Source organism: Neofelis nebulosa, chromosome 4 (assembly GCF_028018385.1).
Source record: "Neofelis nebulosa isolate mNeoNeb1 chromosome 4, mNeoNeb1.pri, whole genome shotgun sequence".
NCBI lineage: Eukaryota > Metazoa > Chordata > Mammalia > Carnivora > Felidae > Neofelis > Neofelis nebulosa.
The window spans coordinates 98,969,567-98,987,535 of record NC_080785.1 but is presented as its reverse complement, the minus strand read 5'-3'; the positions used below and the strand labels follow the sequence as shown (position 1 = coordinate 98,987,535).

At 38.9% G+C, this 17,969-nt stretch overlaps 1 protein-coding gene across 5 annotated transcripts in view; it reads right to left on the bottom strand.

The window, feature by feature from the left end:
- HECW1 (HECT, C2 and WW domain containing E3 ubiquitin protein ligase 1) overlaps window positions 1–17,969 on the bottom strand; it is a 422,722-nt gene that overhangs the window by 190,588 nt on the left and 214,165 nt on the right. For all 5 annotated transcript variants that reach the window (XM_058725487.1, XM_058725484.1, XM_058725486.1 and 2 more), the window contains one exon: window positions 5,136–5,230. In XM_058725487.1, the coding sequence (XP_058581470.1) occupies window positions 5,136–5,230 (95 nt within the window). The remainder of the gene's footprint in view (window positions 1–5,135; window positions 5,231–17,969) is intronic.

Below are 17,969 nucleotides of genomic sequence, written 5' to 3'. Positions count from 1 at the left end.
GGAAGAAAGACAGTCTCTTCAGCAAGTAGTGCTGGGAAAGCTCTACAGCGACATGCAAAAAATGAACCTGGGCCACTTTCTTACACCATACACGAAAATAATGAATGGATAAAGAAGATGTGGTATATATGCACAATGAAGTATTACTCAGCAATGTAAAAGGATGAAATCTTGTGATTTGTAACTATGTGGATGGAACTAGAGGGTATTATGCTAAGTGAAATTGGTCAGTCAGAGAAATACAAATATCATATGACTTCACTCATATGAGGACTTTAAGATACTAAAGAGATGAACATAAGGGAAGGGAAGCAAAAATAATATAAAAACAAGGAAGGGGAAAAAACATAAAAGACTTAAATATGGAGAGTTACTGGAGGGGTTGTGAGAGGGGGAATGGGCTAAATGGGTTAAGAGGCATTAAGGAATCTACTTCTGAAATCATTGTTGCAATATATGCTAACTAACTGGGATATAAATTTAAAAAATAAATTAAATGAAAAATTTAAAAACAGTGATAGAAGGAGCAGAAATGGATATATTCACTTCCAATCTCTCATTGAAAACACTAATAGGTAGCTAGACAATAGCAATGTGAATTAAGGATATGAACAATTCAGAATAACAAAATTCTGATGGAATTTCCACAAATTAAAATTTTGATTAAGACTGAGTAAGAAATACATTCTTGGTCGGGGTGCCTGGTTGGCTCGGTTGGTTGAGTGTCCAACTCTTGATTTAGGCGCAGGTCATGAACTCACAGTCCTGGGATTGAACCCATGTCAGGCTCTGTGCTAACAGTGCTGAGCCTGCTTGGGATTCTCTCCCTCCCTCTCTCTGCCCCTGTCCTGCCCGCACATGCTCTCTTTCTACATAAATGAATAAACATTTAAAAAATACATTCTTGGTCTAAATGTAAACCTGGGAACCATCTACAGCAGGCCCCAGTTAAGGGGGCATAACGTCCTCTGCCTGCCCCTCACTCTGGTGGCCCTTCCCCAACTCCTTGTACCCTGCCTCCTGATCCTGCCACAGTTATTCTTCCAACAGCTGCTTATTTTCTGCATCCAGAGGCTACAATCCCTAGGCCTCCACACTGCTGGGTGCAAGGGAACACAAACACTCTTGAGGGAAAGTCCTGGAAAGTAGGTGTGGCAAGCAGTGTGCTCAGGACTCTGAACATACATCGAGAAGAGCTACAAGCTGCATCGGAATCTCACTCCCATAGAGAACCCAGCAGGCGAAGGGAGAGCTCTCTCCCCTCCAGCAGCCCCCATTAGAGGATGCCCACTTGGTCCACAAAGAGGGAAGGGCAGATTGAAAAGCTATTGTGGAGGCACAGACCTGAAGGGAAAAGCTGCAAAACTCCCAGTGTGCTGAGCTAAGGACAATTTATCTTCCCTGTCTTTTGGCAGTTTGTAGGTATGGAGAGATTTCTGTCCTTCGATGTATAAAGAGGGAGAGAAAAAAAAATATCATGAGGCTTATAAAAGAGACTGTAATGCACAAGGGAAAAGTAGCAAAAGTGCTGAGAGAAAGAGCTTATTGTGAGCACAATTTTTTACAGAAAATAGAATAAAACAAAACATATGTGAGGTGCTCCCAATGACATACAAACAGTATGAGAAACAAAGTACAGGGTGCTGTATGGTGAAAATTAAGTAAGTTGTATGTTCTTCAGACCTAACACACAGTAGGTCTCCTTCCCTGCTAGGCCTGTGGCACCTCATACCCCCACATGCCTCTGCACATGCCGTTCCTTCTGCCAGTGCCTTACTCCCTCCCAGGCCTGGCAAATCCCATTCATGCCGCCCGCATGCCACTTCCTCTGGAAGCTCTCCCAGCTGCTGCAGGCATCTTCTCACTGCCTTCTCTATACACCAGCCCAGTGGGTTTTTATACCCCAGCACCAGGCATTTCAAACAGTATTTATAAATCATCATGGAATAGCCATGAGTTCTCAATGTCAGGACTTATATTTCATTATTTCTATACCCTTTCACTCATCATAGTTTCTGATAAACAGTTAGGACTAATACATAAATAAGAGCCTTGGAAAGATAAAGACAGGTGACAACCTCTTTTCATAACTGGGACTTTGGGGCACCTCGGTGGCTCAGTTGGTTAAGCATCCGACTCTTGGTTTTGGCTCAGGTCATAATCTCACAGTTCGTGAGTTCGATCCCCACATTGGGCTCTGTGCTGACAGTGTGGAGCCTGCTTAGGATTCTTTCTCCCTCTCTCCCTGCCCCTCCCCTGCTCTCTCTCTCTCTCTCTCTCTCAAAATAAATAAATAAATAAACTTTAAAAACATATAACTGGGACTTCAACAATTTTCAGTGAGACAAAGACAAAGGATAAGGGGGAACGAGGAAATGAGAAAAAGAATGAAAACATATTGAGAATCTTCTGTGCTCAAAACATCAAAGAACCGATTATATACTAGATGGGCATTTGACATCTTTTCCTCCTTTACAAAAAACTGTACTTTCAGCATACTGTTTTGTCACCAACTAACTCAGTGACTCTTGGGGCATGACACAATGGCCATTGACAGCCAACTTTTCATAAGAGATTAGTGCAGCACCAGAGATCTCGCTTAAAAATGGATACTCAAAGTTCATCGGCAAAATGATTTTGGAAAACTTGAATAGCATTTCCCCTTAGTAACAGTGTGCACAAGGCCTTAGACCAGACTGTAAATACTTATTTAATCCAGAAGGCTGCTAGATTGTATGAGTAACTAAACCGAGATTCATTCCAACTCGATCATCAGATAGCCAAAGGGTCACATGACCAAAATGGCACTTCCCGCCTGTCTCACAGATGTGCTGTGAATCACCTAAAATAAGGCAAGTGAAACTCCTCTAAAGAGTGCACTGTGCTGTAAGAGCCATGAGGTTAACTATTATAAAACCCAACTACATGTTAAAATACTGTCTGCAGGAAGATGCATGCTCCCAACGCAAAGGACGTCCAGCACGGCAGCGGGAGGACTTCTGTCTGTCCTTGGCATCACTTGGCCTTATGATCAAGCGCTAACATGTGTGGGGATTAAGAAGAGAAACGAAAGTTGTCTGTGGAATATATATAAAAGCAGCAACTCAAGTGTCTACTGATTTATGTGAGAAAATCATTATGGAGATGGCCATCAGGATGACAGCAACGTGTCCAAGTATTCCAAGGTGTCTGATATTTAAGTACAGGCAATGGTAGCACAGGTTAAATAACAAAGATGAGGTCAGGGCTGACTCAGAATCAATGCAATCTCCTGAACTTTTCTGTCAAATAGCAGGTTGAAGCAGCTCACATGATGTTTCCTCTTCTCAGACATCATCCTTGTTTCTTGTCGGCAGCCCCTGGAAAGACTTGTTTGTTGACGGTTTATCCCATTTTGTAAAACTTGTTAGGCTTATACTGCACATCTCTGTGATGATGTGATTGCAGTTTGCATTGGTCTGAGAAACAGATTACATCTGGAGTCTCCAGTAGGCTGAGTTCAGAGAAGCCAAATGCTCCAGAGAGCCTTCTCCAAAAAGGGCTTACCTAAAGATTGAAGGGCTGGCCAAGCTCACTCACAGTAGTACTCCGAGCAGAGGCAGATCAGGAGCTCTTCTCCCATTCCAGCCTTGAGACAAAAAGGCTTGTCCATCACTGGGCACGGTCCATCCTGGCTGAGAAATCAGTGTGTCCGGAGAGAGGCTGCCTAATTGCATGACATGCTGTGCTGTGGCAAAAGGCAGCCAAGCCTGCATCTGAAAGGTTTTTCCCAAGTCAGCAGACTCCACTTCCAGCCTCTTTTTTCTTCTTGGTCTGCTGTGTGTTCTGTGCCTCCCTGCTTTGCCCATCTCGCCTCTGGGTCAGTGCAGCCCCAGCTCCAGGTTCACTGCCTCGATGTAGCTGACTCTACTGCCTTGACAACTGGAGGCCTGTGTCAGGGCCTCTTTCGCTTCCCCAGGCACCTTCTTTTGAGGATTTCCCACACACAATGGGCCCAGAGAGGAGGGTGTGGCACCTGGGGAATACTTTCCCAAATTGCCATACTTACCTTCCTGTTCTACCCAGTAATATGGCAATATCATCCTCCAATCTGCCTGGTTAGTGTAGAGGAAAATGTTACAATGGGTCAGAGGTGCGGATGGTCCCTCCCCTTCTACCCTCCCTCTTGCTGTGTATCCCCTGACAAGGAGTCCTGGGACCCCCCTCCCTGGCCAGTGTCCAGCTCTGCACCACCTCCCTGAACAGAGGCACACTCGACTCACTCATCTTCTGCACACTGAAGAACTGACTTGTGAAACAGTGAAATGTTGTCCTTTGGAGGCAAAGTTCTTTCTGGGTAATTCATATTTCATTTCAAGTTTTCTCGGTCTCTCTTTTTTCACATAGAAGAAACAAACTTTTTTTTTACTTGTACCACCCCAACAAAGTCCTTACCGGTTTGTGGTTAGCCTCCTCCACTGAGTAATCTTTAATTCATGTGAAAAGGAAAGGGAATGCCACTTGTAAGTAGATGTATTGAGAACCAAGGAAAGAAGCACCACAGAGATACAAACTAGACTGTAATTTAGGAGAAAATGGCAGCTATTCTCAGAATACTCAGAAAAACCAGAGAGTAAGAAACAAAAGATTTGACCTAAGTCCCTGGTCTGCAACTAGCTAACTGTGTGAGCTTAGGTACATTCCTTGGGCACTTTCCTCGTTCATATAAAGGGAAAAAGGACCAGAGATTCCAGTCTTTTCTAGGCCTACCATTTTCTCGTTCTATGCTCAAAATCACTCTGAGATTATAAATGTTATTCCAGAAATTTATTTATAGGCCTAAGAAGAAATTGAGACATATGAAAATATAAATCCTTAAACACAAGGAATTAAAAACAATGTATTCCAAAGAAACACTTGTTACTCACAGACATTATGCATGAGTCTACTAGAAACATCTCACTATCTAAGCTTAACATTCCTCAAACAAAAAGTGGTGTGATTTTAATAAGTTTATCTTTGGATAATTTCTATCGAACTACCTCTCATAATCTATCACTATAATCACACACACACACACACACACACACACGAGTGAAATGGGAGTGAAAAAGCACCAGGGTTAGCTCTGACAAAGAGGAAGAGATGGGACTTACAGGAGCTGCAGAGTTTTTGACCGTGACACTGGGGGTGGTGGCTCGCAGGGCTCCACTCACGCCATGGTAGTATTTGAAGCAGATCTTAGTTTCGGCTGAAAGACAAAAATCAAATGGTACTGAGAAGCCAGGTATAACCCAGGAAGAGATAACCATCTCCAGAGGAACACCCCGGGACACTGCCACTGAACTCCTCCCATGAGCCAGGCAGGCCACACTTGATGACACTTGTTCAACATGTGACCCCATGGACAGGTCTGATGTCTTTCTAAAAATGTATCAGCAAAAATTACTCTTTGTAAGTGAAATTCAATATTCAACTTCTCAGCATCCATCCTATCTGATTATGGATGATTTGTTTTGTTTTATTTCATTTTAGGTAGGTTTCACACCCATTGCAGAGTCCAGTACAGGGTATGAACTCACAATCTTGAGATCAAGACCTGAGCTGAGATCAAGAGTCCGATGCTTAATGGACTGAGCCACTCAGGTACTACAGAAGTTATTAGTTTTAAACTCGATGAAGAAAAGTATAAAATTTCTTCTCTGAGTGTTTTTATGCAAATTTGAGGGTATAAATTTTAATAGTATATGTAATGTCATAAAATAATAATGCAATGAAACTGCATTTTTAAAAATTAACATTAAACAAACAGGTTCAATGATCAAACCTTTGTTGATAACATTCTTTGTTTTATAGAATCATTGAATCGATTTGTAATTTGTAAATATTCCTGTAATTTTGGAACTTTGGGCTTTTCCCTAAAAATGAATGACTTTTTGAAAATTATGTTGAAGTTCAATTTTGCTCCCTAGGATAAGGGAGCAAAAACTGCTGGTTACCTATCCAAACACCCATTCTCCCTTTCCTCCTTAATGACAGAATTTCAATTTTATTTTAGATAGTAATGTCCAGCTGAAGTATCATGTTTTGGAGCCTCCCTTGCAGATAACATTTATGTTGTTTTCCATTGTTATTTTGGGGTTTCTGTTATCTGTAAACCTAGATAGATAGATAGATAGATAGATAGAAAGGCTTCTTGACATAGAAGATGAATACTACAATACTCTTCCTTAGAAGATGTGAATTTTTTTTAGAGAGAGAGAGAACAAGTGTGCACACAAGTGAGCGAGGGGCAGAGAAAAAGAGAATCTCCACACTGAGCATGGAGCCCCGGGCTCGATCTCATGAACCATGAGATCATAACCTGAGCCTAAGTTAAGAGTTGGAAGCCCAACTGAGCCACACAGGGGCCCAAGAAGATGTAAATATTTTAAGGATTCTCCCTTCTTGTGGCCCAACTGCTTTCCAAAAAGCACTTTATGCTTCTACCAGAAAATGTAGCTCTGACTATTTCATGGGAACCTTGTCAATATTGAGCATTATCAATTAAATATGAGTTTAAGACAGTGTCCATTTTTACTTCATGTATTTGATTAGTAGTGAGATTAAACATTTTTCACCAAATTAAAAAAAAAGTTTTTTAATGTTTATTTTTGAGATAGAGAGAGAGACAGAGACAGAGTGTGAGCAAAGAGGGGCAGAGGGAGAGGGAGACATAAAATCTGAAGCAGGCTCCAGGCTCTGAGCTGTCAGCACAGAGCCCAATGCGGAGCTCAAACTCAAGGACAGCGAGATCACGACCTGGGCCGAAGTCAGATACTTAACCGACTGAGCCACCCGGGTGCCCCTCATCAAATTTTGATTAGCCAATGTATTGACTCTTTTTTATTCATTGAACTGTAGTTGCTAAGACCTCCTGTTGCCTGGATAAAACCTGGGTGCTCACCTTTTAGTGGATATGTCCATACTTTAGATATGTCAATACTTTCCATTTCCCTCCTGAGTCATTCTTTCCTTGCAGTCATTTTGCATTATTGTTAATTGCCTTTTAAGCTCTTGGTGGGCAATCTTATAACCTAGTTCTATATTCTCCAAGGCACCTCACAGTTGTCCCCACATTGTTAGATATATTCACCCAGATCCACTATTGCTTCAGCCTGACAGGCAGGTTAGGGATCATGGAGGAACACTGAATAAAGCAGTGAGCCTATATAGCAACACAACCCCACTGGGCCAGTGCAGTTCAGAATGTGAGGTACTTTGCTTGTAGGTGCCAGTGAGATCAGCATGGAGGGGTGACTGGCCTCACCTCAAGCACAGTTGGGCGCAATGAAATTTTAGATAATAGGCATTCAGAAAAGGCACCACTAGCTTTCCTTTTCAAACAAAATTAGCCCAATGCCCTTAAGTAAAAAAGATCAGTAAAATTATATACAATCTTGTATTGAATCCTATTGCTAGGTGAACAGACTAATGCATATTTTGTGCCAAGAATTCATGGAAAATTTCAAAGCATGTTAATCTTCTTAAACTGCTGGCAAAGGTTTTTTTTTTTTTTCAAACAATTTGTTTTAAAGCAAGTGTTTTGTCTGTTCCAGTATTTAGCAACTTGATTAATAATGAATCTTCCTTTTATTTAACCTAAATAAATATCTCCTATAGCTTAAAATGATTTTCTACTCAAAGTTGAAAGAAATTGAATTATGTAAAACTTCTTCTTCTTTAGGTATGTAGTGTGAAGAGAAGTCACTCACAAATGTTAAAACACACACAATAATATATAAATGATGTGTTGTATGGATTTTTAAAAGGTTCATTTATTTATTTTTAAGAGAGAGAGAAAGTATGAGTGGGGGAGGGGCAGAGACAGATAGAGAGAGAGAATCCCAAGCAGCCTCTGCACTGTCAGTTCAGAGTCTGAAGCAGGGCTCGATTTCACTAATCATGAGATCATGACCTGAGCCGTAATCAAGGGTCAAACATTTAACTGACTGAGCCACCAGGCACCCCTGTTGTATGGATTTTTAAAAATCACTTCATCTTACAAATTCTATGCTACATCGCTCTGATTTTGGTGACAGTTATATTAAATTGATCTGTTTGATTAACCCCACACTAAGTTTTTCCAGAAGGAGACTGCGTACTATTTATTTTTATATCTACAGTGCAATATAATGTAGGGATCCTCCAAAAAGACCTGTCGAAAAATGACTAATGAGCTGTTAGTTTCATTTAATTGACTCCACTGCCTTATTATTAACACAGGATCAGGTATAGTGTCCTGATGGGTCTTAATTCTTCATATAGAATACAAATTTTCCATGGCCTGATATCACATGACTTTTAAAATAGACTCAAATATAGACTAAGAAATGGGCACATTTTTAACTTTTATTGTTCTTTTTTGAGAAAAGTATCAAGGTTCAAAGGCCAAGTAATATGAAAGAGCTGTTGGTTATCATGTCAGATACTTCATCTAAGGAAGCCGACAGTGGCTCCATCTTTCTCTACTCTTTTTAGATAAAATAATAATCATTCAAAAATCTCAAAGTTTTAACACCAGAAATCCCTGCTATAGTAGTTGTACTGCTTATTTGTAGTAATTATGTGTGTAGTAACAGAACTTTAAGAAAGCAATCTAAAGAAAAAGAAGGAATGTGGAATCAAATAGATAGAAGTCCAATTTTTGACTTACCTGTCATTAATAGAGTGAGTTACATAGACTCTCCAAGCCTTAATCTTTATGTAGAATAGTGATGTCATTGCCAACGTTGCATATGTTGTTTCACATATGGTTGTTGTACAGAGAAAATGGAATAATGTGTGAAGCCTACTATACATGAGGTGGTCAGCACATATAAGTTACTCTTCTCAAATGTGCCAGCCAGATCAGCTTTTATGATCCACAGAACTATCTTGTATAGTTGTTCAGATATATCCTACAATAGGGTGTCCAACTATGGGTTAAGTAGGGGGTCAAAATCCAACCCAGGCTCCACTCAGTGTTCTTGCCATTCCAGAAGATGAAGTTTACATCCTAAACTCTCGTAGGCCCATGGTGGCCCTGAAGTAAGTCTCCCTATTTTGGTTGCTTTTGCCTGGCACATGATTTGTTTTCCAATGTGGGCAGGGGTACCAGCTCATTCACAAAGTGGAGTAAAACTGATGTTTCTGCCTGTATAAATACGTATGTTTGCAAATGTAATTTTTATTTTGGGGGAATGTATCCAGAAAGTACAGGTAATTTTACTTCACTCATAGTATCACTTAAGCAAACAAGAAAATTGTTGGCTTTTTCCGCCTCCACTCTTGAGGGATTGGCAAGGCTTCTGTAGTATCTGAGACATCAGTATGCCATGATGGTAGTAGACCTGGCAGAAGTATAATATTCAGTTAAGTTTAAAAGTTATGATAGAGAACTACCCAAAGAGCTTGGGAAGATGGTGGAGCAGGACCCTGAACTCTCCCCATCCAACGTTTACAACTAGATATAATCCACATACAAGTAAATCACTAGAGAGTGACCCAAAGGCTGGCACAACAAACTCCACAACTAAATATAGAGAAGAAGCTGCATTTGAAAGGTTAGGAAGATCAGGAAGGTGAAGGGAAGCCGCCCACAGGAGGAAGGGAGCTGCACACTTAGAGAGGGCAGAGACATGGATTCTTGCACCAGGGAGCTCACTGGGGAAGACTAATCCCCATAACATTTGGCTTGGAAAACCAGAGGGGCTGAATTCCATGGCTTTGTATAATCAGTGGGACTTGGAGCCTGGACTGTTAAAAGTCAGCTGACTCAGCACTGGGCAAGCCAGGAGGGTGAGTGACAGCTGGGTTGCTGCCCTTAAAGAGACAACGGCCTGCACACAGAGAGGCAACATCAAAATGGCAGTTTATGCAGCACCAGAGGCAAATGGGAGACAGCTCTCTTCATACTGATTTTGGAGTATGTTGGGGGATTTTTTTCAAAATGAAGAAGTTGGCAGGTGTCATTTTCCTCCCCTGCCCCCCAGCATAAACACAAGGCCATCTGTGGGGGTAAGGAGTGGTGCTGTACTTGCTATGTAACCTGCTAGCAGTGCACCACACCCAGGAGTTCTCCTGAGGACTTGCTCACTCAAAGCTTGCTAGCTTTGGCCCCGGGAACAGGGCAAATTTTGTTAAAGCCAGGTATATGACCTGTCCAGTCGCTGGGTGCCCAGCTGCTTCTGTCCACCTCATCCAGCCACCCCAAAGTGCCTAGCCATGCCCAGCCGTTGCCATGTGCCCTGCCCAGCCTCACAACCCAAGCCAACCCAGGGGATTTGGCATAAGGCCAGCAGCCCAGTGCAAATTTTGCTGACACTGACACCTTGCTCCCAAGTTTCCAGATAGGCATGCCCACTCAGAGCTGGCTTACCTGGGTGTCACTAACAGGAAAGAGAACAAGCACAGACCACAACAGGCAAAGTCAGTGCAGACAACTGCACTGAAAGGAAAGGTGACTCAGACACAACAGCAGGGCATAAGCAACACGCATAGGATACTTTCCCGAAGTGCCAAGTTTGGGTGCAGAGGGGACACTGAACTGCAGGCACTCCAGGATCTCCTCTTCATAAAGTAACTACTTTCAAGAGCAGAAGACAGATGAATTTCCTAACACACAGAAACAGACACAGAGAGGCAGACAAAAATGAAGAGACAGACAAATTTATCCAAAGTGAAAGAACAGGACGTTGGCCAGAGATCTAAGCAAAACAGATAGGTAACATGCCTGATAGAGAATTTAAAGTAATAGTAATAAGGATACTCACTGGATTTGAGAAAAGAGTGGAAGACATGAGTGAGATACTTAACACAGAGATAAGGAATAACAAAGCAGAGACAAAGGGCTCAATAAACAAAATGAGAAACACACTTGATGTAATGAACAGCAGGCTAGAAGAAGCAGAAGAATATGTTATAACCTAGAAGACAGAGTAATGAAAAGTAATCAACATGAGCAAAAGAGAGAAAAAAGAATTATGCAAAATAAGAATAGACTTAGGGCATTCAGTGATTTCATCAAACATAATAACATTCATATTATAGGTGTTCCAGAAGAAGAAGAGAGAGAAAAGGGAGCAGTACATTTTTTTGAAGAAATAATAGTTGAAAACTTCTCTAATTTGGGGAAGGAAACAGATATCCAGATCTAAAAGGCACAGAGAGGGGAACCTCAGTGGCTCAGTTGGTTAAAAGCCTGACTCTTGCTTTCAGCTCAGGGCAGGATCTCACAGTCATGAGATCAAGCCCCAGTTTGGGCTCCATGCTGAACACATGCCTGCTTGGGATCCTCTCTCTCCTTCTCTCTCTGCTCCTCCCCCATGCAGTCTCTCTGTCTCTAAATAAATAAATAAATAAATAAATAAATAAATAAATAAATATTTAAAAAGGGCACAGAGAACCCCCACCAAAGTCCACAAAAGCAGATCTACACCAAGACATATTGTAATTAAACTGGCAAAATATAGTGATGAAGAAAAAAATTTTAAAGCAGCAAAACAAAAGAACACAGTAACATACAAGAGAAACCCCATAAAGCTAGTGTGGGATTTTTCAGCATAAACTTTCCAACCTAGAAGGGAGTGGCATGATATATTCAAAGTGCCGAATGGGAAAAATAGGTAGCCAAAAATACTCTATACAGCAAGGCTACCATCAAGAATAGGAGAGATAAAGAGCTTCCCAAACACAAACTAAAGGTGTTTATGACACTAAACCAGCCCTGCAAGAAATATTAAAAGGGACTCTTTGAGTGGAGAGGAAAGACCAAAAGTGAAAGTATAAAGGTAGGTAACAAAAAAGCAGTAAAAAATGAGTTTTTCTGTAAAAAGTAGGTCAAGGAAGTCACAAGATTAAATGATGCAAAAAAATGACAAGATATAACTAAAACATGGAGAGAGTAATGAATGGGTTCAAACTTAAGCAACCATCAATTTAATATAGACTGCTATATGCAGAATATGTTATGTATAAACCTAATGGGAACCACAAAGTAAAAACCACTAATGAATATACAAAGAATAAGGAGAAAGAAATCCAAATATATCACTAAAGAAAATCGGCAAACCATGAAAGGCAAGGAAGGATCAGAGAAAATCTTCAGAAACAACCACAAAACAAATAATATAATGAAAATAAGTACATATCTATCAACAATTATGCCGAAATTAAATGTCCTAAATGCTCCAATCAAAAGACACAGGGTGACAGAATGGATAAAAAAAACAAGGCCCATCTATATGCTGCCTTACAAGAGACTCATTTTAGACCTAAAGACAACTTCATATTGATAGTGAGAGAATGGAGAAGTATCTTTCTTGTGAATGGATGTCAAAAGAAAGCTGAAGTAGTAATACTTATATCAGCCAAAATTGACTTTAAAACAAAGACTGTAACAAGAGACACATAAGGACATGATATAATGATAAATAGAATAATCCAAAAACAATATATAACAATTGCAAATATTTATACACCCAACATAGAAGCAGCCAAATACATAAAACAGTTAATAACAAACACACAACTATTGATAATAATACAATAATAATAGGGGACTTTAATACCCCACTTACATCAATGGACAGATCATCTAAATAGAACAAGGAATGAACAAGGAAATAATGGCTTTGAATGACACACTGGAACAGGTGGATTTAACAGACATATTCAGAACATTCTATCCTAAAACATTCTTTTCAAGTACACATGGGACATCATCCAGAATGGATCACATATTAACCTACAAAGCCAGCCTCAACAAATTCAAGAAGATCTAAGTCATACCATGCATCTCTTCTGACCACAATGCTATGAAACTAGAAGTCAATCACAAGAAAAATATCTGGAAATACCACAAATACATGGATGATAAACAACATGCTACTAAACAATGAATGGGTCAACCAGGAAATCAAAGAAGACATAAAAATCCATGGAAAGAAATGAAAATGAAAACACTGAGCCAAAACCTTTGGGATGCAGCAAAAGTGGTTCTAAGAGGGAAGTTTATAGCAACACAGGTCTGCTTCAAGAAGCAGGAAATATTTCAAATAAACAACCTAATCTTACACATGTAGGAGCTAGGAGAAGAAAAACAAAATAAAACCTTAAACAACCAGAAGGAAATAAATAATAAAAATTAGAGGAGAAAGAAATGATGCAGAAACTAAAAAACAATCAAACAGATTAATGAAACTAGGAGCTGATTCTTTGGGAAATAAAATAAAATAAAATTACACTTCTAGCCAGATTTAAATCAAGAAAAAAGAGAAAGAACTCAAATAAATAAAATAACAAATGAGACAGGAGAAATAACAACCAATACCACAGAAATACAAACAATTATAAGACAATATTATGAAAAACTATATGCTAACAAATTGGACAACTTAAAAGAAATTGATGAATTCCTAGAAACACATAACCTACCAAAAATGAAAAGGAAGAAATAAAAAATTATAACAGAGTGATAAGCAGCAATGAAATTGAATCAGTAATCAAAAACCTCCCAACAAACAAAAGTCCAGGACCAGATGGCTTCAGAGGGAATTATATCAAACATTTAGAGAGTTAATACCTTTTCTTCTCAAACTCCCAAAAAACATAAATGGAAGGAAACTTCCAAACTCATTCTATGAGGCCAGCATTACCCTGATGCCAAAACCAAATAAAGACTAACTGAAAAAGAGAACTACAGACCAATATTCCTGGTGAACATGGATGCAACAATCCTAAACAAAATACTAGCAAACCCAATCCAATAATACATCTAAAAAAATAAGTCACCATAATCAAGTGGCATTTATTCATGGGTTGCAAGGGTGGTTCAATATTCACAAATCAATCAACATAATACATCAGATCAGTAAGAGATAGTATAAGAACTATATGTACATTTCAATAAATTCAGAAAAAACATTTGACAAAGAATAACATCCATTTATGATAAAATCCTTCAACAAAGTAGGTTTAGAAGGAACATACCTCAGGGCACCTGGGTGGCTCAGTTAGTTGAGCCTCTGACTTCAACTCAGGTCATGGTCTCAAGGTTTGTGAGTTCAAGCTCCATATAGGGCTCGCTGCTGTCAGCACAGAGTATGCATCATATCCTGTCCCCCACTATTTGCTCCTCTCCTACTAATGCTTCCTTTCTTTCAAAAATAAATTTAAAAAAGCATTAAAAAAGAAGGAATATACCTCAACATAATAAAGCCATATATTAAAAGCCCACAGCTAACATCATCCTTAATGGGGAAAACTTAGAACTTTTCCAGTAAGTTCAGGATCAAGACAAAGATGTCCACTCTCACTTTTATTCAAAATAGTACTGGCAGTCCCAGCCACAGGAATCAGACAACAAAAAGAAATCAAAGGCATCCAAATCAGTAAGAATAAGTAAAACTTTCACTATTTGCAGATGACATGATGCTCTGTATAGAAAACTTGAAATACTCCACCAAAACACTGCTAGAACTGAGAAACAAATTCAGTAAAGTTGCAGGATATATAATCAACATACAGGAATCTGTTGCATTTCTATACACCAATAATGAAGCAACCAAAAGAGAAATTAAGAAAACAACCCTATTTACAATTGCCCTAAAAGAATAAAATACCTACAAATAAACCTAACCAAAGAGGTAAACAATCTGTCCTCTGAAAACACTGATAAAAGAAACTGAAGACAACACAGAGAAATAGAAAGACATTCCACGCTCAGGGACTGGAAGAACAAATACTGTTAAAATGTCTATACTACCCAAAGCACAATCTACACATTTAATGTAATCCTTATCAAAATAACACCAGCATTTTTCACAGAGCTAGTACAAGCAATCCTAAAATTTATGTGGAGCTACAAAAGACCCCAAATAGCCAGAGAAATCTTGAAAAAGAAAGGCAAAGCTGGAGGCATCACAATTCCAGACTTCAAGTCAGATTAAAAACTATAGTAATCAAACCAGTATGGTACTGGTGCAAAAACAGACACATAGATCAATGGAACAGAATAGGACACCCAGAAGTAAACCCGCAACTTAATCTTTGACAAAGCCAGAGAGAATAGTCAATGCGAAAAAGATAGTCTCTCTAACAAATAGCGTTGGGAAAACTGGACAGCAACATGCAAAAGAATGAAACTGGACCACTTTCTTACACCAAACACAAAAATAAATTCAAAATGGACTGAAGACCTAAATTTGAGGCCTGAAACAAACAAACAAATAAAGCCTAGAAGAGAACACAGGCAGTAATTTCTCTGACACTGGGCATAGCAACTTTTTTTTCTAGATATGTCTCCTGAGGCAAGAGAAATAAAGGCAAAAGTAAACTATTGGGACTACATCAAAATAAAGAGCTTCTGCACGGCAAAGGAAACAATCAACAAAACTAATAGGCAATGCACAGAATGGGAAAATATATTTGCAAATGACATACCCAATAAAAGGTTAGTCTCCAAAATATATGAACTTGTATAAACTTGTACAAGTCAACACCAAGGAACAAATAATCCAACTAAAAAATGGACAGAAAACATGAACAGACATTTCTCCAAAGACACACAGATGGTCAACAGACACTTGAAAAGATGTTCATCATCACTTACCATCAGGGAAATGCAAATCAAAACTACAATGAGATATCATCTCACACCAGTCAGAATGGCTAAAATCAACAATACAAGAAGCATTAGGTGTTGGTGAGGATGTGGAGAAAAAGGAACGCTTGTGCACTGTTGGTGGGGATGCAAATAGGTAAAGCCACTGTAGAAAAAAGTAAGGAGGTTCCTTAAAAAGTAAAAAATTGTGGGGCACCTGGTGGCTCAGTTGGTTAAGCAACCAACTTTGGCTCAGGTCATTATCTCACAGTTCTTGGATTCAAGCCCTGTGTCAGGCTCTGTGCTGACAGCTCAGAACCTGGAGCCTGCTTCAGATTCTGTATCTCCCTCTCTCTCTGCCCCTCCCCCACTTGTGCTCTGTCTCCCTCTCTCTCAAAAATAAACATTAAAAGTTTTTTTAAAAAGCGAAAAATAGAACTACCCTTTCGTCCAGCAATTTTACTCATGGGTATTTACCCGAAGAATACAAAAACATTAATCCAAAGAAATAAATGCACTCTTATGTTATAACAGTATTATTTATAATAGCCAAATTATGGAAGAAGTTCAAGTGTCCATCAACTAATGAATGGATTAAGAAGATGTGGTGTATCTCTATCTCTATCTACCTATCTATCTATCTAAAAGTCAGTCAGAGAAAGACAAATACCATATGATTCTACTCAAATGTGGAATTTAAGAAATAAAACAAATAAGCAAAAGGAAATATGAGAGGGAGACAAATTAAAAAATGGACTTTTAATTATAGAGAATAAACTGATTGTTACCAAAGGGGAGGTGGGTGGATGGGGATTAAGGAATCCACTTATCTGCTGATCACTGGCTGATGTATGGAATTGTTGAACTGCTATGCTGTACGCCTGAATGCATATTAACTATGTGGGATTAAAATAAAAACTTAAAGAAATGTGAAACTGCTGTATAATTCTACTGGTTATTTATCCAAAAGAACTGAAATCAGGCTCTTGAAGAGATGTCAGCACTTCTGTGTTCACTGCAGCACTATTCACAATAGCCAGGAGGTGGAAACCACCTAAAGGTGTATCAATCAATAAATGGATAAAGAAAACATGGTAAACATAGTATATTCAACAACAGAATATTATTCAGTCTTCAAAAAGAAGGAAATCTGCAATATGCAACAACATGGATGAAACCTGAGGACACTATGCTAAGTGAAATAAGCCAGTCACAGGACAAATACCATGTGATTCCACTTATATGTGGTATCTAAAATAGTCAAATCATGGAAGCAAAGAGCAGAATTGTGGTTTCCAGGGGGAAGGGAGAGAAAGGGAAATAGGGAGTTGTTAATCAATGGGTGTAACGTTTCAGTTATGCAAGATAAGTCCTACAGATTTGTTGTATGAAATTATTCCTACAGTTATAAATAACTGTATTGTACACTTAGGGGTTTGTTAAGAGGGTACATCTCATGTTAAATGTGCTTAATACAACTGAATAAAAATACAAGTAAAAAAAAGCAAAAATAAAAAAACATAAAAGTTATGACAAGTTGACCTTAACAGTTAATTAGCACTGAAAATATTAGAGGCCATTCATACTATTTTCTAATTTGATCTTCATAAAATCCTTATGAAGTATAAGTAATTATTATTAATCTTTTTTTAAAGTGCTTAGCACAGGGGCACCTGTGTGTCTCAGTCAGTTAAGTGTCTGACTTCGGCTCAGGTCTTGATCTCATGGTTTGTGAGTTTGAGCCTTGCGTCAGGCTCTGGTGCTGACAGCTCAGAGCCTGGAGTCTGCTTCAGATTCTGTGTCTCCCTCTCTCTCTGCTCCTCCCCTACTTGTACTCTATCTCGCTCAAAAATGAACAGACATTAAAAAAAATTTAAAAGAAAAAAATAAAGTGCTTACCACAATGCTTAGCATATAATAAGACCTCAACAAATGTCATCTATCATTCCTTTTTTACAACTAAAAACAAAGAGGCCAAAATGTGAGGCCACTTATACAAGTTCACAGATGTACTTCACAGCAGCTAGGATTTAATTAACATTAACTTTCCATCTGGTGATTGTCTTTTAAAATTTTTAGAAAGTAAAGATTATTGACTAGCTAGCAATAGCAAACTTCCACTTCCAGTAATGACGTACTGGGTAAATTCAGAAAACATCTAGAAAAGCTGGAAAAATATGAAAATAAATCTGCCTAAAGTAGGGTTGCCAAATAAAATAAAGGATACCCAGTTAAATTTGAGTTTCAACAAAACAGGGAATACGTTTTTAGTATAAGTCTGTTCCAATTATTACATAGAACAGACTTGTACTAAAAAAGATATTCATTGTTAATCTCTCAAATTTAGTTCGAGAGTCTTGGAAGTTTT